Source organism: Poecile atricapillus, chromosome 2 (genome assembly GCF_030490865.1).
Source record: "Poecile atricapillus isolate bPoeAtr1 chromosome 2, bPoeAtr1.hap1, whole genome shotgun sequence".
NCBI lineage: Eukaryota > Metazoa > Chordata > Aves > Passeriformes > Paridae > Poecile > Poecile atricapillus.
Genome location: NC_081250.1, coordinates 95,634,365 through 95,661,782, shown reverse-complemented (window position 1 = coordinate 95,661,782; position 27,418 = coordinate 95,634,365). Strand labels below are relative to the sequence as shown.

The following is a 27,418-nucleotide window of genomic DNA, read 5'->3' as shown; positions in this document are numbered from 1 at the left end:
AATATAAACTACCCAGTAAATCCATGAGTCTGCGAAGATGCTATAGGTGCTCTTTGTCCTCATTAGTGTATAAAGCTGTAGGCCATACTGAGGTCTGCTCCTAGATGTTAAACACAACATGAGCTAATTTATGATAATATATAGATGATGAGCAATTTCTTGGTAGGCATGGAACAGCATTTAACTTTAAAGTATGAATTTTATGCTGGGGTGTTACACATTACAGCTAGTTAGAAAGATTTATAGTTAAAATTGATTAATTAATTAAATTAATATTTAATTATAATTAAGCATTATGTGTACCCATTCTATTCCTTTTCTTCGATATTTTGATGAATTGAAGTGCTATATGCTGAAGATCTTGATTTTTAAAATGCCATAAAGTAATTTTAAAAAAAGCTTGGAAGAGACTTTGCAGAAATCTGTGTAACAATCATGCATAGCCTCAGCCATAATATTATTGACAAGCATTTTGCAAAATTCAAACTTTGTCACATCATTTAGCACAAATGCATTGTTCATGTGATAGTGAGAATGGGTTTCTGTTCTTTTATTTCTGATGGTTTTTTTTAGATTCAATTATAACAACAGATTGCTGGGATTGACTCCCAAAAGTGGTACTGAAATTATTTTGCACCTTAGCTGCTCTTCTGGGATACTTTCATCAAGAGACCAAAATTTTAAAAAAGCCCAAAGTCCTGTATAATTTCAGTCTGCTTTACATGACCAGATTTGGGTGCAGAAAATAACAAATGAGCCATTTGCTTTTTTCTGAAACAGTGAAATTCTGAAATTGTGCCCATTGCATTTCATAGTCTCACTACATGGCAGAGGTTTATCAGCTCTTATGTCATTCCATTTTGGTGGTAGGATTCAAGCTGCCTTGGAAAATTTGGAATTGCTTTCCTCCTGGTATCACAGGGCCCAGGGTCTCCCTCACTGGAGGAGCTGGGGTTCCTCAGAGACCTCATGGAGGTGGTGGTGGGAGAGGGCAGCTGGTCCCTGCAAGGCTCTCCTGGGAGCTCCCACTCTGGAAATGGTCTCTTGCTTGTATGAGCAGTATCCAAAGTTAACTGAGGCACTGTGGCTTTTCAGAAAGTCTGTGTATTCCTGGGCCTGGTTATGTGGGAATAAACAGCATGGAGGTTTCCATCCTTCTGTCTCCACAGGAGGACTTGGTATTTTGACACCAGACCTCTTAACCCAGCTGTTGTAGTTAAGGCCTTGTGCTGCGGAAGAACTCGGGATGTAACAGGAAAGCTAGAAACCCACCCCTCTCTGTTAGGATAGCAGGGCCCCCCTGCAATTAGCCAATAGCACCTAACTGTGATGTAAGCAGATGGGAGTAACACAGTGACCCCAGACTATAAAATGTTAAGTTTCCCTGCAATAAATCGCCATATTTGCCATCCATCACATTGATGCAGTGGGATATGGACCGCGCGGCTGAGGATAGCTGCCCGTGCTGGTTCCAGCCAGGGTACCAGCCTTGCTTGAACCCCGACACCCAACCGTCTTTTGTAGGAACTAAATTTCCTTCCCCACTGGGAAGAATTGGAAGGAGACTGTTAGTTTCAATGAATTCAGCATCATTGCCCCACCAAGCCCCGTCTCTGCTGTGTTACCATGAAAGGACACATTTTGGATCCAAGTGACTAATGGGATTATTTTTAAAAAAAATAAACAAAAAAAAAATTCAGTCTTATATCAGGTTATTGAGACTATACCTGAGGTTAGTGTTACTAATTCATAATGACCTTCCATGTTGCCTTTTAGGACTGAGATTTCTATTCATGTTAGTACATACTGAGTAAAAATATTGCCGTGAATTGATAAACTGTATTTATGGACAACAGCGCAAAATCCTAGCTTCTGTTTAAAAAAAAAAAAAAAAGTTAAAAGGAGAGCATTTATACACTTTTAACGAGTATCAAGCTTGCCAAAATCTTTCAAATTCGTCCAGAGGTTTGGAATGAGGAGTTATCATTTGAAGACGAACAATGTGAGTTCTGCTGCAATTTCAGTAGCAATCCCCAGACCTGTTTTCTTTATGCCATGAAAACTTTAGAAACATAAACAGTGCTGAATTGCCACTGGTACTGAATAATTTGGCTTTTATTGTTGCCTGCACTCTTCTTGTGTTCAAGAAAATAATTTAATACTTATTTATAAATAGAAGGTAACTAAAGATGACTGTGACCTAGTCTGTTGAAAATTTCTCAGTACCTTTAATTTGTTAGTAAATTAAATATATTTTATTTAAGCAGAATCATATATACAGTATATTAACTTTTTTTTCCAGGCAATCTTTACTCAGCACAGAAAGGCCAGATGTATGGGAATTGTAAAAAATCAGGATATGCATAAAAACTGTTCAAGTGCATAAAGCAGCCCCATCTGGAAGACATCTAACAGAAATGAAGTTGTACAAAACCATTCCATTGATAATAAAGCTAATTTTTATGGGTCTGACAAGTATGTAATTATGTTCAGTGGTGCTTTTCAGATTTTATCACAGTCAATAAACCGCAGTGGTAATTTCATTCCCATTTGACATATTTACATGGAAACATTTGATTGGAGGAATTAGTAACCCTGAAAGCCTTGATAGATATGTTTTAATGATCTGTGACCTCCGCAGTCCCTCATCTGTTTATTGTTGCAACAGGCGAGAAGTCGTTCCTCTGTGACCTTTGTGGCTTTGCCGGCGGGACGCGTCATGCCCTCACCAAGCATCGGCGGCAGCACACAGGTCAGTAAAGCTGTCTTTACTCTTTGCTGTATTTTCCCCAGCAAGGGAGTCCCTCTACACTGGGGAGTTACACAAGTCAAATAGCACGTTACAGCACAAATAGTACATTGGCTCATTGTTTGCTTTGCTTTTTCTCGTTTTTGTGAAATTGGTATGCCCAGGGTCTGCATCAAATCTGTTAGCTGGGAGTTTGAGTAATTGCTTGAGGGGGAGTGGGGGGTATTTTTGGTGGGTTTGGGGTTTTTTTGGGTTTTTTTCTGAAGGAAGGAGAATTCTGAAGACTGGTTTTCTTCTTTCAATGAATACTAAGTCTACATTTTTTTTTTTTCTGAGGCCCAAATAGATTACCTACTGTGAAGATTTTGCAAGAGACTGCTAGAATGTCCCTGGGTGAAAATTAGAGACTACATATAAATTAATCCATTTTTTTTGAACTGAAGCATAGTTGAAAGCTAGTGTTGTTTCAGTTGCCCTTTCGTAATTTTAAGATAGTTTGTAATTAATAGGTGCAACTTTAAGAGTTACCACATGGCTGGCATGTAAAGCAAGATTTCTCTCCCAGAATTAGTAAAGCTTTCCTACCACATGGTTATAAAATTTTAATATCAGACAAAATTAAACTGGTTCTTAGTTTCAGAAGACCAGAAAAAGTGTAAGTATTAAACATTTATTAATACATTCTACCTTAATTGTGCTTTTTAGTAGCTCCTTGTAAGTGTTTGATTATTTGGATAGATTTTGTTCAAACAGACATAGAAGTGTTGCTGTTTAAGCCAGTGTAGTTTTTTCGTTTTACTTACTATCATGAGGATAATGTAATATCATCAGGAATTGCTGTGTGAGTTAAGTGACCATTGTCTAATGTACAGTGGAAAGAAATGGCTAACAAATGAGAAGCTGTAGTTGTTACATCATGAATTTTCCATGGATTTTGTAAAGGGATCACAGTGGGAGATTTTATTATGTCCCTGTATAAACTAATCTTCATTGAGGACATATACCATCTAAATGTGTAATTTCCTGGAGAGCTGCTACTCTCTTTCTTGAAAGCCTGAAGCCATTCTTCCCACCCTGTTTTCAGTTTATTTAAAGCAATCATACTTGGAGGAGATTCTGATGCTTTCAGAAAGGTGGGATTTTCAGTGCTGGACAGGCAATAAACATATCTTGAAACAGATAAGCTAAAATTTTATTTTTTAATATTTCTAAAAATTATATGTGTATTCAGGGCCAAAATTCGCTTGCAAGTCTAGTTAGTAATCCTACTTTCAGAATCTTTTTTTTTTTTCTAATAACAAGGAACATAAATTTGTGGAAGAATTCTGCCACAGTCAGTTCCCATTCTCTGCAGCAAGTTTGTATTTTTCAAGTGACCAATAAAAGTAATTTAGTAAATATAGTAAGTTATTTTATTATTACACTCTGAATGATAACATGAGCAATTACAACTACTGGAATAGAAGTTGCATGCTTCAGTTGTAATTAAAGTTTCCATTTTTCTGGAGCTTTGAAGAATTTTCACATGTGGGCACAATTTTAACAAATGTAGGCTGAGAAATCGACTAATTAATTAATTAGCAAAAAGAAATTATTGTGATCAAGCGGATAGGAAATACCTTTTGTTTTTCATTGCCTTGCCATGTGACACATTGGGATCTTGCATATATCTAGGACCCATAGTCAATGCAGCCACACAAATGGTAAATAGTTCTTTCAGGTTGGGAATGTAGAAGAAATGCAAATTCTTGTATTTACCCTTCTTGTCTGTACCTATTATGTGAGTGTAGATCTAGTTTCTCAGAAATGTAAGCCATTATCATCAAATATATATATATATATATATATATAGTATCATTAGGCCACCAGCCAAGAGAAAAACTGTTTTATTTCCTGATTTATGTGCAGAATTAGGCTGAAAATATGGTGTACTCCTGGTGAAAAGCTGTCCAGGTTTTTGAAGGCATTTTTGCCCTTCTTTTGCCAGTGTGGTAGAGGCTTCTTGTGCTATGATCACAGGGATTTACAGGTTATAGATCATGAAGCTTGCATCTAGCAAGCATAACTTTATATTTTATGTCAGGACTGGAGGCTCGTTATTACTTTGCTATTAACTTTATACTATATAGGACAGTATCTCAGAGGCAGAGGGATCTATCTTTTTGGCATTTATCTGCCTCTGTGGCACAAACAATCAGAGATGATTCTTTAGCAGAAAAATTATCTGTACCTTCTATTTGTTTCAAGGAGAATGACACAATCCACCTTTGCTAGCATTGTTGTACTTCCATGGGTTCCTTTGTATTTTCATCCAGTGCTTAACTTTATCTCAGTCATTGGCTGCATGCATTCCTACTTTTACCTTTCTTTGTACCTTATTTTTTTTCTCTGTCCCCACTTGGCACAATTTTCCCAAAGCAGAATGCCAAAGCAAATTACAATCAGGTTTGAAAGGGATAGGTGTCAAAAATAGTCTAAATGGCTTAAATAATTCCCTACTGTAATGCAAGCTGTCTAGGGGGCTGACACAGAACATCTTCCAACCCAAGATTTACTTCTATCACCTGTCAGAGGCCCACAGTGCAAGGGCAAATGAACAAATCCTCACATGTAGTTAAGGAGTCTTAACCAACTTAACAAGTCTTCTCTCATCCCAGCCTCAAGGCCTGAGATGTCCCAACACCCCAGAGAAATGTTCAGCTGCTGGTAGAGATTTGACACAAGAGAGCACTGACTGTAGGACCAGCCACTTAGGCTTTTGAGACTCCTTATTCTGGTATTTCTTACTCTGTTCTTCCCTTTTTAGATGAGATTCTTTCTTTGTACCTGGAAAAATGCCTTTATCTTGTGAAAGATGCATTTTCTTTGGAAGTATTATGGGGAGCATGAAGTATAACTTGGCATGAAAAAGGCTGGCAGAATCTAACCCTCAGTCACTCTTGCAGCAAACTGTACAGACCAGTTTGGCAAATAGGATGTTATCCCCTGAAGAGATGTTTTTGGTTTTGAATGAAAAGAAATACAGCAGTGTTAAACTGAACGAAGAAGCCATTAGCTTTAAGACTTGAAAAACTTTAGTACTTAATATATTTGTAAACATGATGCATCTGCATAAAGATTTCCTTGATATAAGAAATATCTTTCTCAACTGTAAAGTAGGAACAAATAATTTGACCTGTCAAGAGATTCCTGGTGTTCTCAACTGTACCAGTGGATATTTTTATTCTCTTTTAAATATATCATGTCCTTAATAATGACCTGGTCGTGTGAGAAACATACACTTGGGACAGAGAATAAGCGAAGTTGTTGGCTGATTTTGTCCTTCAAAGATGTTCCAACATTATTTTATGACCTGAGTGCACCTTCTTCCAGTCCTATTCTGCAAGAATCTGTCACTGGTATTATGAAAGTCTTTCACTGAAGATGTAAATATCCATGGCCTAAACTTCTACTTTGTGAATTGAAGCAATGGCAGCTTAAGGAGTGGTCCAGAGTTTGCCCCGAATTTTATCACACTGAAAGGAATACTTACATCTCTGTCTGCCAAATGCTTTACAATAGGCACTTGTGGCTGCCTAGGCTGTGATAAACTGTCTTAAGAAACTTGGACTGCTCACAGTATCAGCTGGTGCTATGTGGTAAATAAGGGATAGTTTGCAGTGCTGGAGGAACAGAGATGTTCTGGTAGTTCTGGTGTCTCAACAAGGTTGGGAGGAAAAGATTTTGTGTTTTGAGTCATCCCAAAGAAAGTTTTTTTGATTCGTATTTTGTTCCAGTAAGAAAATCTTCCTGATGATAGTTTTTGCTGGATTTAGAGTAAGTTGAATTGCACAAAGAATTAAACAATTACCTGAATATTGTAACAAAAAAGGGTAAATAACCTCTAAAACAGCCACCAAAAATAAACACGCGCACACACATGCATGCACACGCACACATATACACACATACACAAAGCATATAATATCAGATAATTTAGATATTTTGCCTTAAACATGATCAACTAGGAAATTGCATAAGAGAGAAAGAACAAGCAAAGGTAATTATTTCTTGCTTGTAATGAAAACATGGAAATAATAATTTTAAAATGTCTTCTCTTTATGTTCTTGCTCTTATTGTTCTGCTCACTTCCTTTGTTTGTCCCCTCTTCTACATCTTTCCTGGTAAACTTCTATTTTGTGCTATAGTAGCTGTCTCAGTCTAACAGTGCTGAGCAATCACAGCCTGTGTTCTCTTGCATGAAATCCCTTTTTTAATGTTGGTTAGTACTCCTGCAAATTGCAAAAACCCCATCCCCATCTTCCACACATCAACAGTCTGCATTTGCTTCCCATGTGTTAGTTGTGGTGGGATCTTCCCAAGGATGTAGAAGTACATCACAGTAGTAAAGGGTTAGTGGATGAGTACCCTTACTGTGCACTTCTTGGCAGTCACCATGAACCTATGGAACTGCTTAAGGAGATCGTGTCTTTGTTCAAATATTTTCATGCATTTTTGAAGATGGTAGCTTGTATCGTACAGAGCACTGTTTGTATGATTGCTTCTGCTCACTCATTTCAATCTTGCAGTTCTCAAGACGTTTATAGGTCAGTGTAATAAAGAAAGAAAATTTAATAATATATGTGTTTTTATCCAGATGAGTGACTCACTTTGTGTTTCTATTTCTCATGTGAACTGCTCTTTGACTTTAATGTGTAGTTACATTACTCGGCATTGAATTTAATGTATAATGTAGCCTCTTCCCTTCAGCTTCTCCACCACAGCTTAAAAAAATTATAACATTGAATACCATAGGAAATGTAGTACAGTAAGAAGAGATTTATTGCTCTTTCCAGCAAGAGAAGAGATTAAATTTGAAGAGCATCTTTGTTGTTTTGCCTTTTCTATTTACACCAACATTTGCAGCAGATTGGCAAATTGATTATAGGAAAGCTTGGACCAGCAAAGTCACCAAAACCCTGGGTATTTAAAACTTTCTCCCTACCTAAGAGAAATTGTCTAGTAGCGAGAGAAAAAGAAAAAGCTTCAGTTACTGATTAGCAGCAGCTTTATATACTAGTGCTCCCTATGAACTGGCCCTTTTGTGATCTTCTTTTCCAATTTTTGATTTTCAGAGCTCAAATTTTCCATTTCAGGTGACTTAAACAACAGATGCACTTCAGAAGCTGGTTGCAGTATTGTCAAAAATGCAAAGCCATTTCATTTGTAATCCGGTCATCAGGAAATGTAGCTTTTTGAAAGTGCTTGTGTTAAAAACAAAGTAAGCCTCCATAAAGTGGGTCCTTGATCTTGGAATGTGTGTCCTTCATTTTTGTTCCCCCATGGAGCTTGTTGACTACTGAATCATTTTGGGGCACCTATCTTTTTCATGGGCCTTGTTACTGATAAAGGTAGAGCTGGTGAGACACAGACAAATCTTCTGTAATGGAAATGGGGGAGGGGGGATATTTCATATTCTTTTACCTTTATTGGTCTTTAAATATGTAGACTTTGTCCTTACGATTATGGATACACTATTTTAAAGTTATTACATATTGTTGTTTAAAAATACTGTCAATACTGATATTTTCATTTGTGTAGTTTTAATTTTGTATGAATTAGAACCTTGACTGGGGGTGAGCAAGAGTCCTCTTGGAATTTTTAATGGCAGCCTGTATTAAAAGAATTATGTTTATTGCCTGAAATGTCTGGGGGCAAGAATGGTGGAAGGAAAACGGGAACACAAAGACTGATTAGAAGCATCCTGGCCCATAGATAGGGAAGACAAAAAGTTCTTAAATCAGTATGTCTGTGGAAAACTTAAATAAATAAAAAAATAAATAAAAGTACTCCTGCAGCTAATAAACTCTTCAGAATCACCCAATCCAAAGAAATACCTAGTTGTCTTTTAGGTTTTTTTCAACTACACTAATTAACCTGGTCAATTTTCCATAAAAGTACTGTTTCTTATGTACAGCTACTAAGAATTACAGGCTGTGCTAGGCTGTCTTTTTTCCTCCCCATTTAGCTAGCTTTTGTTGTGTGATGCTGCTGTGATGTATTTTCTGTCAGGTGAGATTTACACATAGTCTACTTGACAGGAGCAGTTAGCCACAAGGATTTCCTAAGGAAAAACTTCCTGGAGCAGTGGGCAAAGATTATCATTTTTCTTACGGTCACAGTCGAATTTACAAGCCCTCCTAGCTTCAACAGGCTCTCGCTCGGCTGTCAGCCCCAATGGCCCTGCCCTGGCACAGTAGCGAACCTTTACTTGATCCATTTTCCCCTCAATGGCAAACTAAAAATCTCCTTTCAGTTCAGATCTGCCTATTTTTACAAGGGGGCAAGTTGGCAAGGTTCTAGTGCATTTTAAATGAAAGCAGTTAAAATAAGTATGTATGTTATCTAAAATACCTGTGGCTTAACTGCTTAGGCTTGAAAATGTTGCTATCTTCTTTGGTGCTAGATGATAAAATAAATCAGAACAGGAAATCTTCAGTTCAAGAACAGGTTACGTTGCTAGGGAGTCTATGGCCTCCCAGAGAGTTTAATTGAAGCAGCAGCCACTACCATGCAAGCTGCTGGGACAATCAGCTTCTCCAGAGCAGAGTGTCAGGGTCTGACAAGAAAACCCCATTTGGGGCAGGAAAGACATACTTTCTAGCAGTCTCAATTTGTCCAGCATAGAGGCTTCGGCTTTGTGTCCTGCCCCTTCACCTTTCCTTGTCCCATGAAACAATAAATGAAAAACATTGGCTGGTATTCTCTCCCGCAGCTGCTAAAAGCAATTATGCCAGCTCTTTATGGAGCTTTCAGAAGCTGCTCTGTTGTCTTTCCATCCCACATTAGGGGCTTTTCAGACCTTGAGGACCTTGCGTATCTTTTTCCCTTGGGAGGAAAACCCACAACAAGCTCCAAGAAGGAAAAATGCATATTTCTCTCTGTTCTCAGAATTCTGGCAAAATCTATTTCAAAATCTTCAGTGTCTCATGCTGTGAACAGACTTGAAAAATTTGTGTTAGAGGCACGGCCATTTGGGAGTGGCCTTTTGCTACTGATTGCAAAAGGCCACTCTTACTGATAGTCTTATGCTGGTGGTGTGTCTTCTGCCAGTCTGAAAAACTTCAAATTGTGCCTGCTAATAGGCTTAGGGTTCAATTTTGAAACTGCCTGTCCTAGACCTCTGAACAGTCTACAAGGTACATGTCTGTCCCTAGCAGCTTTATCCAGACTTCTTTAGTCAGGGATGTTGATTCCTTATGTAGTTTTTAGATAAATACTTCTGAAAGCTTGTGCATTGGAGTGTATACTTAAGTTAGGAGCTGGCTTTTGTCTTCTCCATACAAAAGGAAACCTGTTTCCTCCCTAAATGATAACTATATCTGCCTAAAAGCCCCACAGAATATTTCTGTGGCAAAAATTGGAAAATTGGAAAATTGGAAAATGTGGAAAAAGTTGGATGCAGGTGTCTTAGCTAGTCATCACAGTGTGTATCTGTCATGAGGTTTTATCTCAGTATCTTCTAAGGGGTAGACTCCTCCACTGGAAAGAAGAATATTCATTTCACATTACAACTTAGACAATAAAAATTTTTACCCTTCTTCACTTAGTAGTCCTCTAGAAATTTTCAGTGCAGCTTCACATTCAGCAGAGATTGCATGTTAGTCTTCTGAAAATATTGTCCTTGTCTAGGTTTGGTGTTTGGTTTTTGTTTGTTTGTTTTATTTTCATTAACCTTTCAAGTCCTTCTACTCATAATTGGCCTACAGTTCAGAAAATATTAACAAGGGCAGAAGACTAGCAGGCAAGATTGGGGGAATGGAGCACAGAGTTCTGGTTCATATTCTCAGTCCCAGTTTATTTATGTTATTTAAGGGATAACATTAAAAATTGAGGTTGGAGGTGAAAACAAAGACACTTTTCACCTGGAGATGTTCCGTTCTGAGCAGCTGCTGAATACAAGCATCAGTGTGATTATTCACATTCTGCCTTCCCCAGTGTTGCTTTTGGGACTGTTCTTCACCCAGTTTGAAGAGGTGTAGTGTGTGAGGAATGCCTGTCACTTGGTTATGGTATTTTCATGGAATAAGACCCAGTAACAAGGTTATTCTGTTTCAGTTCTTTCTCCTCCTTTTGCTGCTGCATAATTCCACATGAGAAGTCAGTTGGATACTGATGTGTTTCTGTCATATTTTGAAATGAATGCATTGTATTTGGAAATTTATGTTGTTTTTGTGTTTGCTATATATACATGGGCTAAAAGCTGTCTCAAGGGATATGCCAGAAATTTGGGCTTCTTTTCCTTTTCTGTGGATGAAAACTGATAATCTTCTCTTGTCACCTTCTAGGAGAGAAACCATTCAAATGTGATGAGTGTAACTTTGCTTCCACAACACAATCGCATCTGACACGACATAAGCGTGTCCATACTGGAGAAAAGCCTTACAGATGTCCCTGGTGTGACTACAGGTAATGAGTCATTAACTAAAGCATGATGAGAGAAGGGTTAAGGTGATCAGATGAGGTTCATTTGAAGTCACCAATAAAAATATGCTGCCATTAAAACACCATCAGGGCAGTGGTAATTGCATATTAAATTAGGAGCTAAATTTAAAAACTTAGTCTTCAGTATTTAGGTATTACTTTATAAAGAAAAACAAATGATGGGAAGCCTTTTAGTGGTAACACTACAGTGCTAATGTTGAGTGTTTGTTTCACAGCTGCTCCAGTGTCTGTTGGAATTCTCTGTGGTGAGGCTGCTTATCTGCATTGCCTTTTCAAATCAGCTGCGGTTTTAAATTTTTTCTTGGTTGAGTTGCAACCATTTCACCAAGAAAGAAAAAGTTCTCTAAAAGGCTTACCAGCCTAAATACTCACCAGACACTTATTAGAACTGGAAGCAACTCAAGCTAGTTACAGTTCTTCAGAGTCTTGTTGTTCTGTTCCAGTTCTCCTTCTCCTTCTTAGCCAGGGTGTTTGGATGAGAGTTGGCCATAGGGTTGGTTGCACGGCAAAGCCTCCCTTATTACACCATTAAAACCCATCCCCATGTTAGGGCAGCAGATTAAATTTAGAAGAATCACATGACTGAACAGCGAAGATTACTTCTGGTGCTTATTGCCTGTGTTTTTGGTTCATTATAGAGTACTTATTAAATTATCTCATTGCTTCTTAAGTGAATCTTTACTTTTAAATACACTTCTGCATTTTTTAATACTTTTAATACCTTGCAGTGAGGTGGCCGGTCTATGTGTACTATAAAGGAATCCATAGACTATTTTATGAGCCATTTGCAAGAGTTGGTGTTCAAAAAGTTTTTAAAAATTTGCATTATATTTGATAAATTGCATATGATTAGATGTATGGGTTGTGATGCATGCACATAAGAGGGGAAAATTAAACATTTGATTAAACCACTATAGCATTTCTTATTTTCTTTGCATGCTGAACATACAGCTGTATGTTCATTAAAATTTTAATGTAGTTCCCTAAAGCAAGACTATATAATGAAGCCTATCTGCTCTCATAATACCTGTTTTCATGCTATTTATAGCCTACTTTACAGAAAACTCCTGTACAGAAAGCCTCTGCAGTTGTCACACATTTCCTGTACAAAACTTCTTGTTGCATTGTTTTGTTTGTGTGGGGCAGACGTTCTGTGAACTCTTTGCTACTGAACACCCGTTAAATCATACTCTGGAACTGCAGAGAACTGAATTTGATAACCTTGTGGGGAGGGCTATGTTTCTATGCTGCTACCTTTAGGGTGCCCCTGCTTTCTTTATATTTTTCATTAAAAATGGAAGTGGTTTTTCAGCTTCAGTAAGTCATCTAAGAATTAAAGATGATTTTCATTTGTCAGAGGAGTTGCAGTAAAAGGTCTGTGTTGGGTGAAGTGATAGCATGTAAGCATTAGTGTGACATGATGTGCTGCATTGAAGGTAAAAGAAGTGCTGTCTTTAATGCCGTGTGTTTGAGGACACTTCATTTGGTGGTCATCCACTTTTACTGAATCATGCCAACTGGCAGGAATGGTTTTATTACAGAGCTAGGTAATGAGAGGTGGGTTACAGTGGGTTTGAGCTCCTTGGCTTGAAGACCCAAGAGTCTGGAGCACTGTAGATGTGAATCAGTCTGGGATTTGTCACACACACCCAATGAGTGGGTGCACTTCCCTCACTCAGGATACCAAATGCATAACCCAGTGCTCTGTTGAGTGAAAGACAGGAGATCATTTTACTTTGGATAAAGAGTTTTCTGTATGGGATATAAATTCTAAGAAATAGCAAGTTTTTATGGGTATCATATTATGCTGGAGATTATTAGAGAAGATGCAAGCATAATTATTTTATCAGCATTAACAAGAAATATCTGGGCATGGCCTTCTTTTATATTATTGAAAAATAAATGTTTCATAACAATAGAATGTTAGTTTCCATCCTTCACAGGCCAATTTTGACCTAACATTTGGAGGCTGATCTCTACAGATACCAGCTGATGAAGCTTTGATTCTGCAGGAAATGTGTTCCAAACTCAGCTGAAAAACATCTGGTAGGGACGCAGGAACCAGAGCTATGCTGCTGCTCCTGCTACAAGCTCATAGAGGCAGTGAGGCACTCTGTGTAGCTGCAGAGGAGCCCGTAGAGAGGCTGCTGTATTTATTAGCTCAGCAGTCCTGCTTGTGCCTGCCAGTTTCCACAGTCCTGGGATATTAGCCAGCCTTGTTGGCAAGTATATATTTTGCTCTCTATCCACCTCTCTCTTCATTTTAAACTACAATTTTAAGGGAATCACATGGTGCTTCCTTGTCAAGTCACCCAGTATTTCTCTTCTAAAGGAAAGTTATTAGCAACCCTGTAAATAATATTGTTTGCACCAGTTCAGCAGATGGTATGTAATCTTGCAAGTGTCACCTACAGAAAACGTTAAAATGAAGATTTCAAAATCTGCTGATCTACTGCTAAAATTCACCCCCATGTCTTGTGGTTGAGGTCTCATTGTGATGCTGTGAGCTCGGCCCTTGCACTCTAAGTTCATCCAGACTATTTCATGTGTTGCTGTTTAGTGTTGCTTGGCAACTGCAGACTCTTTAATGAGCCTTGTATTTTCAGCGAGGTGAATATTCCTCTTTTTGTGTTGGGGTATGGAGGAAACCATTGTTAGTGCTAATATTAAGTTTCCTTTCATTGATAACTGATCTCTGTTCTATAAAGTAGTTTGAGACACTTGAATTAAAACAGTGGCTAAGTACAATATATTTAAACTATTCCCATTCAGCTCATTGGTGCTGAGAGTACTCTCAGAGATTCTTGACCTCAAGCTTTTCAATTCCTCAGCCTGAAATTGTGAATAATCATCCTGCAAAAATTCTTGCCAGTCTAGTGAGTGAAAGGATAGATAACCCTGGCTAGAAGTACAGAAAAAGGACTATTGGAAGAAACTAATCTGAATTTAGGAACTGTTATAAACTTTATAAACTGAAGCGAAATCGGCTGTAAGATACTACGGGGAAAAGAGTGATTTTGCCTGCATGGAACAGAAAAGGCAATTTATTCCCTATACAACACACAGCATGAGACATTCTTTTCTTAAGTAGAAAAAGACATGAATGGATGTGTTTTTCTGAAGGGAGTAGTAAACTAACTTAGCATTTTTAGCTCACAAATTATAAATTCTCTATAGTATGTGTATGCTTATAGTTGTTCTTCGGTATTCTTGGGAAAAATGTTCCATATCTAGTTTTTTGTACTGTGACCACTTGACTTTCTTTTTTTGTCTAAATCTTTTGTATCTTGATGAAAAAGAAATTAACATCTGCTTTTCGACACAGTAGTATATGACTTCCGGTAACAATTATAATTTGAAATTATGTTTTCAGTCTATTTTTAAAAATCCTTTAGAAGGAAGAAAAATATAATATTCATAAACATGAAAATGTACTTGTATGTTTGGTTATATATTTTTCACATTTGTGTTTTCAATTTAGGTTTTTCCTATCTAGATAAGAATATTCACGATTTTCCTTTGCATTTACTTTTTCAAATCACATGGCATGTCTCTCCATTCTTAAGTCAATGTGCTTTGTCATACAAAAATATTCATTCACCCTTAATTAATGTTTAACTTAATTTTATAATGCAGAATTGGTCTCACAGGGCCCTGCACCACCATTACTTATGCAATGCTTATTTTATATTTCTCATTCGTTTAAAAAAGATGTGTTATGTGGCTGAACTTTTCAGATGACACCATCCTGGAGTTACACTGACAACAATACTGTTTGCATTTGATAATAGGCACAGTAAGCACTGAAGAGCTGTATAACATCCTGAAAATGAGCAGCGCCTGTGACACAGGTTTCAAAATCTGTTGGTTGTATGGGCTGTGGACAGACTTTCTAAACCTGTAGTAAGGCTAGGTACCTGAATTTAACCTGATGGCAGAAGGGAAAAGTTCTCCTAAGTCTGATGATATCAATAAAAGATGCAGATATACAGCATTTTCAGAACTAAACTGGTTTTGTGCATGTGTCTAAAATAGGGAAAGCTCATTTATTCATATTTAAGATTTTAAATTTAACTCCCATTTGTTCTGACTTTCTATATAACTGTCACAACTTCTCAGGCAATTTATGTTCATGGTATGTGTGAGGGGAATTTTTCAGTGAGATGGATCTGAGTTACATGAAGGTGGGCATACAAAAGGCAGAACCTTGTTCTCACATGATCAAATTTGTTAGATTACAGTGCTCGGGAGAAGCACTGACATAGTTTCATGATGCAGAAAGTCTATTGCTTCAACTTTGACCACAAGAGTGTGGGACTGCTATTATGTTAATGTGCTTCAGGCCATCCCTCTGCTGTGATTAAAGAGAAGAATTTTAAGTTCTCTGGGATTCCACTGTATGGTTCATTTTGCACAGAGTACCTGTGGTGGTGAGGTAATGGAGGGCAATATGCAGGGGTGTTCCTTAGCTATAGATAAGAATGTGTGGAAATTGTATAAAACAAACAGCCAAGCCAGCAAAACAGCATGCATTCCTTTCTATAAAGTATATGACTTGTGAAGGATGTCTTACAAAACTGAGAATAAATAGCATACATTTTTAATATAATTATGTAAGCTAAAATAAATATTTTACATTTATTATGCATAATAAAATAATTAGACAACATTCTGTAAGGGATTATGGCATCTGAAATTCCAACTGCAGACGGATTCATTGCATATTTTCAGCGGCAGCAGCATGACTTAGAGAGAGTTACTCCACAGGGGCTACTTTTCTTTTTTTGGACAGCATCCCTAGGGAGTTCTTATTTCTGTCTGACTTATAGTTCATATCTGTTCATAGGTTGTAAAGACCAGTTTATAATACACTCCAGGATTTGCACCTAAGTCATAAGAATGTGCAGAGTAAGTGTTTTCTCTCTGTTTGTTTTGGCGAATTCAATAACTTTAGGTACAATTGCATCAGCTGTGCACTATTCCCGTGTTACATCAAGAGAAGCAGGGATACTTTACATACATTAGAGATTACGTAACAATACATACTAATTCATAGCAAAACTGAAGGGCTGTTAAGGCAAATTATACATCAAATGATAAAACCAGTTTATTTATCATTAAAACATTGATATCAATATGCTCTTTGTTACCAGTGAAATTTAATACACCTGTATAGGAAATAAATGAGTTACACAACTGTATAGGCTGATGAGAATTCCAGGTGGCAAACAGCACTGCACTATGGGAAAACACACACACACATACACACAGATATATATATCACAAAGGCAGAATTGGAAAAAAAATAGTGGATATACTTTGTACAAATACAAAGTTTTTAACAAAAATAATGCATGTATGTAATAGGGCAAACAGGGCCTTCAGGAAGTACTTCAGCTTCTGTTGTGTTCAGCAGCAGGAGTTGAGGATATCCAGTGCCTTGTGCTAACAGACTTATAAACAAATGAAGATAGAAGTTTAGACAGACATTCTGTCAGTGCGTGGGCACAGTTCCCAGATAAAAACTCAGACTATTATTCCCCCCTTAGTTTTTAATAAACTTTCAGATAAAATATTTGAAAATATTTGTATTAGTCCAGAATAAAATATACTGTAGCATTTAAGTCTTTGAGGAAAAATAATCTGAAATAGGATTCAGATATAGTTGCAAAAACACTTTAATTATTCTAACGAATACATGGCATACAAAACAACGGTCACCGTTATTCCCTTTTGTAATGTTTCTGTGGCTTAATAAAGCCTCTTATATTCACCTAATTCATAGCATGTAGTTTATGTAGTAAACTCAGAATAAAAATAGTTGTAGTAGTGCACAATGCAGATCAGCTATCAGGATGTAATTCCTAACATGGAATTAACATTTCCTAACTCTCCGAAATGGAGAGCACATAAGTAATGATGTGACCCTTGCTTGGACATGTCTGCGCTGTCTGCACTGACTGAGAAATTGTGTCTCTGCAGTTTTGGACAATTGTTGGTGGCAGTGTATAGAAGAGTTTAGGCTCCCTCTCTCAAAGCTGTTCCTGTCCAATGTCACTGCCTGGAGTGCTTAGGAGAATGTGTGTGTACCAGGAAACAGGATTGTTTCTTAGGAAAAATGGGTGTACATGCACACACATGTGCATTAGCATGTGTAGACTTGGTGACTGCAGTCCACAGTGAAGTTGCCATATTAAGAGGCCTTGGCACAGTATGGAATATTGTAATAATTTTGTGAGGTCCCTCACATTCTGTATTTGTAATTAAGAGCATAGTAAATGCACTATACTTGGTAGAAGGGTAGTATGGACTTTTACTAATTTTAATGTTTAATACATTTTAAGGAAATTCACCAATAATTCCATGAGCCTCGGTATTTTATTTTATTTTATTTTATTTTATTTTATTTTATTTTATTTTATTTTATTTTATTTTATTTTATTTTATTTTATTTTATTTTATTTTATTTTATTTTATTTTATTTTATTTTATTTTATTTTATTTTATTTTATTTTATTTTATTTTATTTTATTTTATTTTTTGTTTTTAGGGGTTGTTTTTTTTCCCCTGTTGCTACTCTAAGAAGGAGGAATTTAAAATTGCCTTTTTAATTCAATGGGTCTGTGATTCTCATGCTAACACTGAACTTGGGACTTTAAGGATCTGCCCAAGTGGTGATGTAATTGCAAACACTGATAATACTATTCTAGTCTCATTCTGGATTGAGTCCTTTGAAGAACAACTTTTAAGGGATCTATTTAAGCCTAAATGCTGTGTTAAATTACTCAAAGGACACTGCTGAGTTTAATGTTACTGAGACTTGAAGCCATTTTGATATCAATGTAAAAATTAACATCTGTTTTTAGCGTCTCTCTGTTACAGCCTGCCGTGATTGTAGGCCAGCACTTTGTAATTTGTTTGCACTTCGATTAAAGTTCTGAAAAAACTTTGTCAGTCTCCTGATTTCTTTCAGTAGGCACTGTCTTTCTCTTCCTGTTCAATTTGGGCTTTGTCCCTAATATTTCTTAGGCAGCCCCTCCCCTGCTGAAGTGATGCTGTTTTTTCTGAATCAGTGTCCAAGACACTTAACCCAAAACCTTGAAGTATTTGGTGTCTAGGAAATATGAATAAGGCCACTTCATGCAGTAGACAGATTCATGTTACTAATGTATTCTTTTATCACATTTTATCTTCTCTCTGTCCTCACACTTCTTTTTTAGTATCATATGTAATCATCACTGTCCTATCTATTCCTCTTTCTTAAAGAGCATAAATGTGTTATCATAAATGCATGTATATTTATATCTAATACATACTTAATTCATGTTTATCAATCTGAAACACCAGCATATATTTCAAAATAAAATAATCTTAAGTATGTTCCATTTTGATAGTAAATAAAAATTTAGTACTAACCTCAATATGAACAGCAATGCTATGGTCTTAATACAGCTTGTAGTACCAAAAAGACTTGTAATTTCCTGTTCTTACAGTGTTTCTGATAAAAAAGTACAGTGAAGATCTTTTATGTCTACAAATAAACCTCCATTTCTTAGAATGGTTTGATCTAAAAATAATCATTGGCATCATAGCTTAATTAATGTGAGCCTCTTGTGTAAAGCATATTTAAAAAAAAAACTAAAACAACTGTATATGTTTTCTTTGCTCTTGCCTGTTAACAGAGAATAAAAGAATTAATTTGTTTGTTTCTTTTGCCATTCCTTATTCCCCAATCCAGTGATTATAAAAGGGCCAAAGCTATCTTTGGGGGTGATGAAAGCTACAAGGACGAATAATAGTAATAGTAATAGTAATAGTAATAATTTTATTATTATTGCTGATAGCTACCATCTAACTATGTGGCAGGTAGCTAGCAATCTGAAAATACTTCAGCAGCATTACAGATCATCAAGATGAAATTGATAGACATGACCCTGTTGTGTTGTGTGGGGTTTATTCTCCAGACTATATGGCTACTACCCTGTAAAACAAGTTCCTGTGTTAATGCTATCTTTGTGACAACTTTCCCTCTTCCTTCTTCACATGTCACATACAAAATAGATTAAAGTCTGGGGAAGTGACAGAAAGCAAATTCTGTTCTGAAGTTCCAGAAAGAGGTATACTATAGTGCAAGGGGAAGAAAGGGAAAGGTTTTTTCTGTTTAAAGTCTGATGAAAATAAGATAAAGAAAAGAATTACTGAATAGCAAGTGAAAGAAGGAAAGAAAAGAGCTTTTGTGTTTGAGAAAAGCTTGCTACTTAGATACTTTTAATGCATTAGAAATGGTGAGCAATTTTCCAGATAAATTTGGCATTGTTAGAAATTCCTGATTTATTAAAGCTAAATAAAATTCCTTGTACATTCCAGCAGAGTTGCCCTTGTCCCTGTACCAGCTTCTGTCCAAATTCTCCTGGAGTGGTACGTTGGGGCATTTTGGGAACTGAGGTACTAAAGCCTCTGTCACCACCACTGGGTTCCCCACCTCTGCAGTGGAAGTGTGGGTTCGACGCACCAGGCTGGCACCTCTGCAATGTGGCTGGAGGGTGTTTGCCAGGCACTACAATATGCTATGGTGGGACTGAGGCTCTGGAGCAACATTAGCACCTGGGGTTTGGAAGTCTGGTGCTCTTGGCCACCCTCTTCCCAGTCTTGTGGGAACCCCTATGGGCTGAAGGCTCATCTCTGAGAACCTCAGCTTCCTGCTTTGGAGAGAGAGGCATTAGAGATTTGGGAGCTCTGAGTTCCAAAGATGTTGCTTTGAACCTGTGAGTTCGAAGTTGCTGCTTAGTTTTGGCCAGTAACAGGAAGAGCTTGTCTCAAGGTTTGCGTTGTTGCCTTTACTCCTTCCTGAGCAGCTGGGAGAAAGTGGTGCATTCTCCATCAGAAAATGTGGCATAAGGAAGACAGACCACTTGGTATACAACAGCTCACCTTCCCTAAAACAATTTTGCAGTCTCTGTTGTATGGTACTCTACTTTCTTCTCCTAAGTCATGGATCAGGGATCCCTATTTCCCTTGAGGCTTTACTTACAAAAAGACAATCTGGAGAGGAGCCTCTTGGCCTGTTGTAACTTATTAAGTTGTTTATTATAGCTATCTGTCCCTGGTTGGGATGATCTTTGTGGTTTTGCTAGGCCTGTTTAGGTCTAAATAACAGCCATAGATATAGCTGAGACTTCTTAGGGAATAAACAGCATATAAAGCACTCAGTTTTGTCATTACAAGTGATGGAGTGCTGCTCTGGTGTTATCTTTCTTTATATTTTAATGTATTTTAAAATGTGCTATTTTAATAATAGAAAAGGAATTAAGGGAAGAAAATACATATGAACAAAAAGTTATTCTGCATTCTTGGATTCATTGAGTCAAAGCTACTTTTTACTTTGTGTCTTCAGAGAAAAGATGAGGTCAGTACAGCACTCTTCATCATCTCCTCAGCAAGTTAAATATGCTGAGGCTTAGTGTGCCTAACGCAATGGAACAAGCTAATGCAACACTATTCTCCTTTCTCACACCCCCATGGGCCAGGGGATTGGAGTGAAGACATTCCTTGATATTTTCCCACCTCCTTCTGTAAGTGCACAGGTTTTTTTCCCTATTTTTTTTTCCTTTCACTTAAGCAAACTGACCAGCTCTCTGTGGTTCCTAGAATAGAGGTCCATACCCATATATGCACATTTTTAGATAATGCTTTGAAGTAATACTTCTAGTGTTCTTCAGCATTGCTATCTTTTTATATTTTCAATAATGTTACCATTCAAAGCACACACAACTAGAAACTCTTATTATGCATTTCTTTTATCATTTAGATAATAATCTAAAATTATTTGTGTTATAATCCTATAAACACATATAGTGCTTCTGCTGATATCATAAACTGCCTGAACATCATCCTGTAGTTCATTGTGATATTGCTAATACCCCTTAAAATATAGTATTTATTGGTTTATGTTTGTAACTTCAGTGCATGGTCTTTCAATGCCCGTTCAAGATGATTATGGATTCTCTCTAAGAACTGTAGCATGGAACATCATTTATTCTGCTAAAACCCTATGTGGAATGCCTTCCCTTATGGAGCTTCTTCAAAACATTTCTGTTGAAATTTTGCATGCATAATCTACAGGGCAAACAATATTTAGAACCATTTTGAAGTTGCTGAAGGTATTGTAACTATTAAAATAAATTCCTAAGTTCTGACGATGTAGAAAAATATGGTATTTCAGACATCTTTCTGTTAACAAAATGGTTCTCTTCTTAGAGAACCATTTCCATTAGCAACTTTTGGAGATCTCTTATATGGGTATTTTAACATATAAAAAATATTCTTTGTTTTTGTTTCAGGAAAAAAGATGTATCTTTAATTCAGAAAGGCAGTTTTTTAAAACCAGTTGATAAGGATTGTTTTTTAGCCTTCTTTCCCTAACTCATTGTGAGACTTGCACCAGCCCATTCATCCATCTTTCACCCATTTCTTTAATAACTTCTGAAGCTGTTGGGCAGTTTTGGTGAAAACTGACACCCTGTAGTAGCTGCTGAGATAAATTAAGTTCATGTTTCCTGAAAGAGGTGGATGAGGAGAAGAGTGAAAAAAAATCATAGAGGACCAATCAGGCAAAATTCAGCTGTCATGCATTCTTCTCTCTTACAATCCAGCCTCACCACCCAGAATGGATGTTTTTTCCTTGGATGGGGATATCCTGAAGGAACATGTTGGGGAGCTGTTGTTGCTGCATTGGTGCATTGGGAGATTTAGTGAATGGAGCCTGAATGCATAGGAAATCATGCTTCAGTTGATAAAATGCTCATGTGTCAAAGTACTGAGTCCCAAATAAACCTTTTGTTGCACGTTGTCAGGATAGGTCCTTTTTAAAGCTAAAATTTAAAAGGTATTTTTCAGAGGATAAGGAGGAGACCCCCAAAATCTATGGTTTTCTTAAGAAAAAAAAGATAATTTGGAGAAGATTTATTCCCAAGCATTTGAGACCAGTGACATTTCTTAGTGAATAGGAAGAAACTTCTCTCACTGTGGAGACATTATTCCACTAGTGCTTTTTTGGCATGTTTTCTGTAAGTCATTCACTGATGAACTGACATATTCATAGATCTATATAGATGTATTTACTTCAGGAAAAGAAGCAAAGGTTGAAAAAATGGTACATTTTTTTTACATGTTATTAGTGATACTGAGCATCCACGAATTCTCATCTCGCATGGGGTCCAGTGACTCTTTGCCTATTTGAAATTCAGCCTCTTTGTTTACGTGACTAAATGTGACTTTCATCACATTTTAATTTGAATTTTAATTACTAGTCTTTAAGATTTTGATCAGCACTAATAAATTATAGCACAGTCATATGGTATTTAGCTGATTGATTTTTGCATGCTGAAATATAGTCATTTTGAAGAGCAGTAAAATTTTCAAGTAGAAGAAATGTTTCAAAGATAAAGGAATTTGTATTGGATTTGTTAATTTGTGTCAGACCAGAGAGGGAAGTCCTAAATGTGAGCCCTTGTGAGGGCAAAGCAGGTGTCTACTATCCAGTCTGTTTTAAATAAATGAAGGAACATCAAGTCAGCCAAACAAGGCCAGCGAGTGCAGATTTCAGGAATAGCTTTTTGTTTCCTGGTGATGGTGCAAGAGGTGAGAGATGAAAATACGGTATTGGGTGATGGTAGCTCTGTTGGTACTCTGCATTCCAGAACTGGATTCTAAAAGGCAAATAGAGCATTTGTTTGCTGAGTTCTTGTACATATGCATCTGTTCCTGGCTTCCTCTTTTGTTTGGATGTCTTTTCTCTTAGAAGTCTACAACATAACATCAGAAGAATCTTTATTTTCTTTTCATGCTCTGAAGTGCCCATTTTTAGTTTCAGTTCACCAGTAGCATGGCAGGAGTGCTGTAACAGAAAGGATTATAACTAAGCCCCTCTCCATCTAAGCATCTCTGTTCCATAGCTCATTTGGGAATCAGCTCTCACTGGCTGGAAAGTGTGTACTGTCACAGGGTCAATACTATAAAACAAAAACAAAGACAGTGGATAAAATCCTGGCTCCACTGATGTTATTCACATCGCCTCCACGTCCTCAGTGAAGCGGCAATTCTCACCTGTCATGAAGGTACTTGTTTCTTAGGAAAGAGAGAAATGGAAAGCCAGGGAGCTGGCACCACCTTCCACAAGACTTTATATCCTGAACAGCAAAAAAGTTAAACTTGGCAAGTAATTTGTGGGATTGAGAACCCAGTTACTACTACTTTCCGTTTGATTTTCAGAGAGGATCCCTATCTCCTAAATCTTGCCAAAAGACTTCTAAATCCAGAAGCATCTACTCCTTTTGGAGTTTTTGTTTTTCAGTTCTCTCTCTACTTGAGTTTGCAAGTTCTTGCACAACTGAGTGAAATCACTGAAGCATGCTCAGAAGTCTTTGTCCTGGGGAAATGGCTATGTCTGCCTGTACTTTTGGTACATTTTTTAGGCAAACAGGCCCCTCTTCTTGTATTTTTGGGTATGTGTTAGAGGTCTGAATATTAGACAAGTCAGAATTCATTTAGTTCATAATGAACTGCTGTCTGCAACCTCATTCGAGTTATTGTTTAGGATTCTCAGCTGAAAGGGCACAGGACAAAGTGTTTAGGAGCCTGTTGTTTGGATTTTCTAAGAGAATTATATGGGGAACATAACTGAAAACAGAAGAGTGTTTCTGAAAGCAGGGATTAGATCTGCTTTTGGCTCCTGGCAGCTCCTTGCTGTCTAATGCCAAAGTTTCAAGAAGAAAGACTTGATGCATGGTATTTTGTGCCAGCTAATATATTTTCCTAAAACAACTAATCTTTTTGCCTATTTCCTGGTTATCATATCCTTCTCAATACTTAGATTATAGTTTTTCTGAGGCCAAGACCATTTTCTTTGTTGTTTCTTTGTACAGCAGTTGGCGTATCATTATCCTGTCGTGCTGTCCTCTCAGGTCAACATGCTGTGCAGTGAGAATGTTCCAGTTTTCTTGGAGCTACATTTTGATTCATAAACATAGGATTTCATTTCACCAGAGGAGTACAGGAAAGCCTGTACTGTAGTGGTGAAATCTTATTGTTGCCAAGACTGTGGTACTGTTTAATGACTAAAACCTCAAAGAAGGTGTTACAGCTGAGAGCTTGCATTCAAGCTGAAGTGCAGTATCAGTGCCTAATTCCCATAGTCTCCTTAGAAAATCTTATCTCTCCTTTATGGACTGGTAATCCAATACCTTTCATGCAAATTAAATGAATATAAATAGAATTTTTCAAATATGCATGCAGTCTTAAGTGCCATTAGAATCAGCCTTGGCTGTTTTAGTCTGGTTTTGTTTTTAAACCTGACCTTCAAATATGTGTCTTGCTAAAGGCGTTTCTGCGTGCATTTTTTTTGTTTTGTTTTTGGAGTTCATGTCATTGTTATATAGCTGGAGGAGGGGTAGTACTGAAAGCAATGCATCTTGGAATGCAAGTAGAGCTGTTTAGACTCTCTACTTTGAAGCACAGTGTCTTTATCTATACCCATCCACTACTTAGAAAGGAAGGATTTCATTATGAGCTATATTCTTCTCTTGATATTCACCTCATGTTAGTAAGCTGCTATTCTGCAAACTTGTGGAAACAGCACTGAAACATATAGACTACTTCCATATCTCCAGCAAAAAAACCCAAACTGTATGCATCTGATAACAAAAAGGAAACAAATACAGATAGATAGATAGATAGATAGATAGATAGATAGATAGATAGATAATTTTTTTTTCCCCTAAATGTCTATTACTTACTTAATTTATATTTACTTTTGGAAAATACATGGATTGTTTATAGTAGGTGTAGAGTAAACGCTTGTGGCCTTTAAAGAGGCATGTGGATTAATGACTTCTCAAAGAATTGTTTTACAAGAGTGCTGTAGCATTTTTAGAATGAGTGCTTAGTTAAAATAGTCACTAAGGGCATGTTATTCACATAGGCATCTTTTGCACCAAACCTGTGTCTTTTTTATTATCTATGCATTCTGACTTGAATCACTGAGGTCCTTTCCTATATGTACATATAACATTAAGCTTATGAATAGGTCCAGTTGTTCTAAAGTTAGTAATGTCCCTAGAATCACATACTAAATTAGCCCTTTAAGGTCTGCCTTACTATGATGCAAAATAGATTCAAAGGAATAGTTTGGTTTTATATAAAAGATGAGGAATGCAGATTTTTTGGTGGGTTCTGTTTGTTTGTTTGTTTTTAGGTTGAGTGCAATATATGTTTTCTTTAGCTGTAAAAGCACAATCAAGGCAACATGATAAGTGAGTCAGTGTTGTAAAAGTAAAACTAATTTTGCCTTCACTCACATGAGCTATAGAAGGAGGAAGCTTTATTGTCCCTAGGAAGGTGATAAGGCAGAGTAATTGTATATTATACTGTCCTGGAACATCTGCCTGAAGACTGTTGGAGCAATTCATCTATCATGGACGATACAGCATGTTTTGTCTTTCTGCTTTAACCCATCCCCACTGCTGGCCTGCACGAAGGTTTTGATAGGGACTGTGCCTGGGCTGGGGCACACATTAATCAGTCCCCTTGTTCAACACTCCAGCTGACATAATTACAACCTGCGCACAGCAGTTATTCAAGTTGAGTCCTTGTCACTCGTGGTGCGAAACTACACAGCTCAGATCCCGAAGGAGATTGCCTTATCACACAGAACAAGGGCTCACAGGAGTTGAAGAGAATAGAAATGGGAAAATGTCTTCCGGGAGTACTATATATTCCTTTAAAATAAGACATTTGAGAGACTTACAAGGGACAAAGAGAAGCATTGTGCAAGGTCTGAAATGAACAGGTTATTATTTTTAAAAGGATTACACAGGCCATTTTTGTGAAATGGACATGCATTATTAAATAAATTCAGTGATCTCTCTTATCATTCAGCGGCTCTGCACATTAGTTTTCTTCAGAAGCGATAAAATAGTTTTTGACTTGTTTAAGCTTTAAGTATCTCTCAGTAGAAATCATCAGAACACAACTAATAAAAGTGCAGATATTATACCAGTAAAATTGGCACACACATAAGGGAAGATCTGTGAGGATCAGAGTTAAGGGTGAAGGAAGAAGCATGCAAAAGGGCTTTCGAAGATGAGCAAGTTCATTAGTTTCTGCTGTTGTATGATACCACAATGTGAAAGGTGAAGCCAAAGAAAAAGTTTCATATTTTACTATTCTTCCCTCTTTTCATGTTAACCCTCTGTAGGAAAAAAAGACAAGTCCATAACAGTATCTATGATGACGAAAGGAGCTTAATTTCATATAATATGATGAGGTTAATTTTATATGGTTGTGGGTTTTTTCTTCAAGACACAACCTTTAGATAGATGATCACAGGATAATTTGTTTGGTGTTGGTCTGTAAAATTCGTCAATATGACAGAATTTCATTGGTATCCAGAAGGCTTTTGCCCTGGTGTTTAAATTTTTTTCTTCTTGGGTTAGCTTTTTGAAGTAATACCATTCAGGCAGTTCCTGTTCTTCTCAATCAATAGATTTAGAGTGTTGCCCTGATTTCTCATCTAGTTAAATTCATGCTATGTCTGGTAGACATAATTGTGTATTGTTGAAAGAACAGTAAAAATGTGTCTATTCTGGGTGGTCCAGTTTCAATCTAATACTTTTACAAGACAGCTTATCTGCAACTTTGAATAGTCTGAAGTGCAGTAGAAACTACCTTATGCATTTTGTTTTACATATAGGTATGCTAGGTAAGTCAAATATATAGTTCAGCGCTTTCATTCCATTTCAGTATCTTTTGGTTAAGTACACAGCACATAAATTTTGATATGTAGGTCTCCAGTGAAAGTCCAGCTACATCAAAACTGCAGTTTCTTACTGAGCAGCAGGGCGTCCTTACAGGCAAATGTACTCTTGTAGGAACAAAAATCACGTTTTGCTTGCTCCTTACTCTTAAAACCAGTTCTCCTGGAGTGAATGATGTCTCTGAAGTAAGCTCAAAGTGCAGAGCCAAATGCTGCATTTACTTACATTTGTGCAGAATATGGCGTTATGAGGACATAATCTGAAGAGAATGATGTTTCTCTGATATATGCTTTCAACACACATTTTAGATTAGATAATCAATCATACCTCCAACTAAAGACCCAAATTTGACTTTCAGAATCTAAGATGGTTT

The 27,418-nt window shown here is 37.0% G+C and overlaps 1 protein-coding gene across 6 annotated transcripts in view; it reads left to right on the top strand.

Moving 5' to 3' along the window:
• Positions 1 to 27,418, top strand: part of ZNF407 (zinc finger protein 407) — a 337,294-nt gene that overhangs the window by 200,150 nt on the left and 109,726 nt on the right. For all 6 annotated transcript variants that reach the window (XM_058831042.1, XM_058831041.1, XM_058831044.1 and 3 more), the window contains 2 exons: positions 2,669 to 2,752; positions 11,077 to 11,197. In XM_058831042.1, coding sequence (XP_058687025.1) covers positions 2,669 to 2,752; positions 11,077 to 11,197 — 205 coding nt within the window. The remainder of the gene's footprint in view (positions 1 to 2,668; positions 2,753 to 11,076; positions 11,198 to 27,418) is intronic.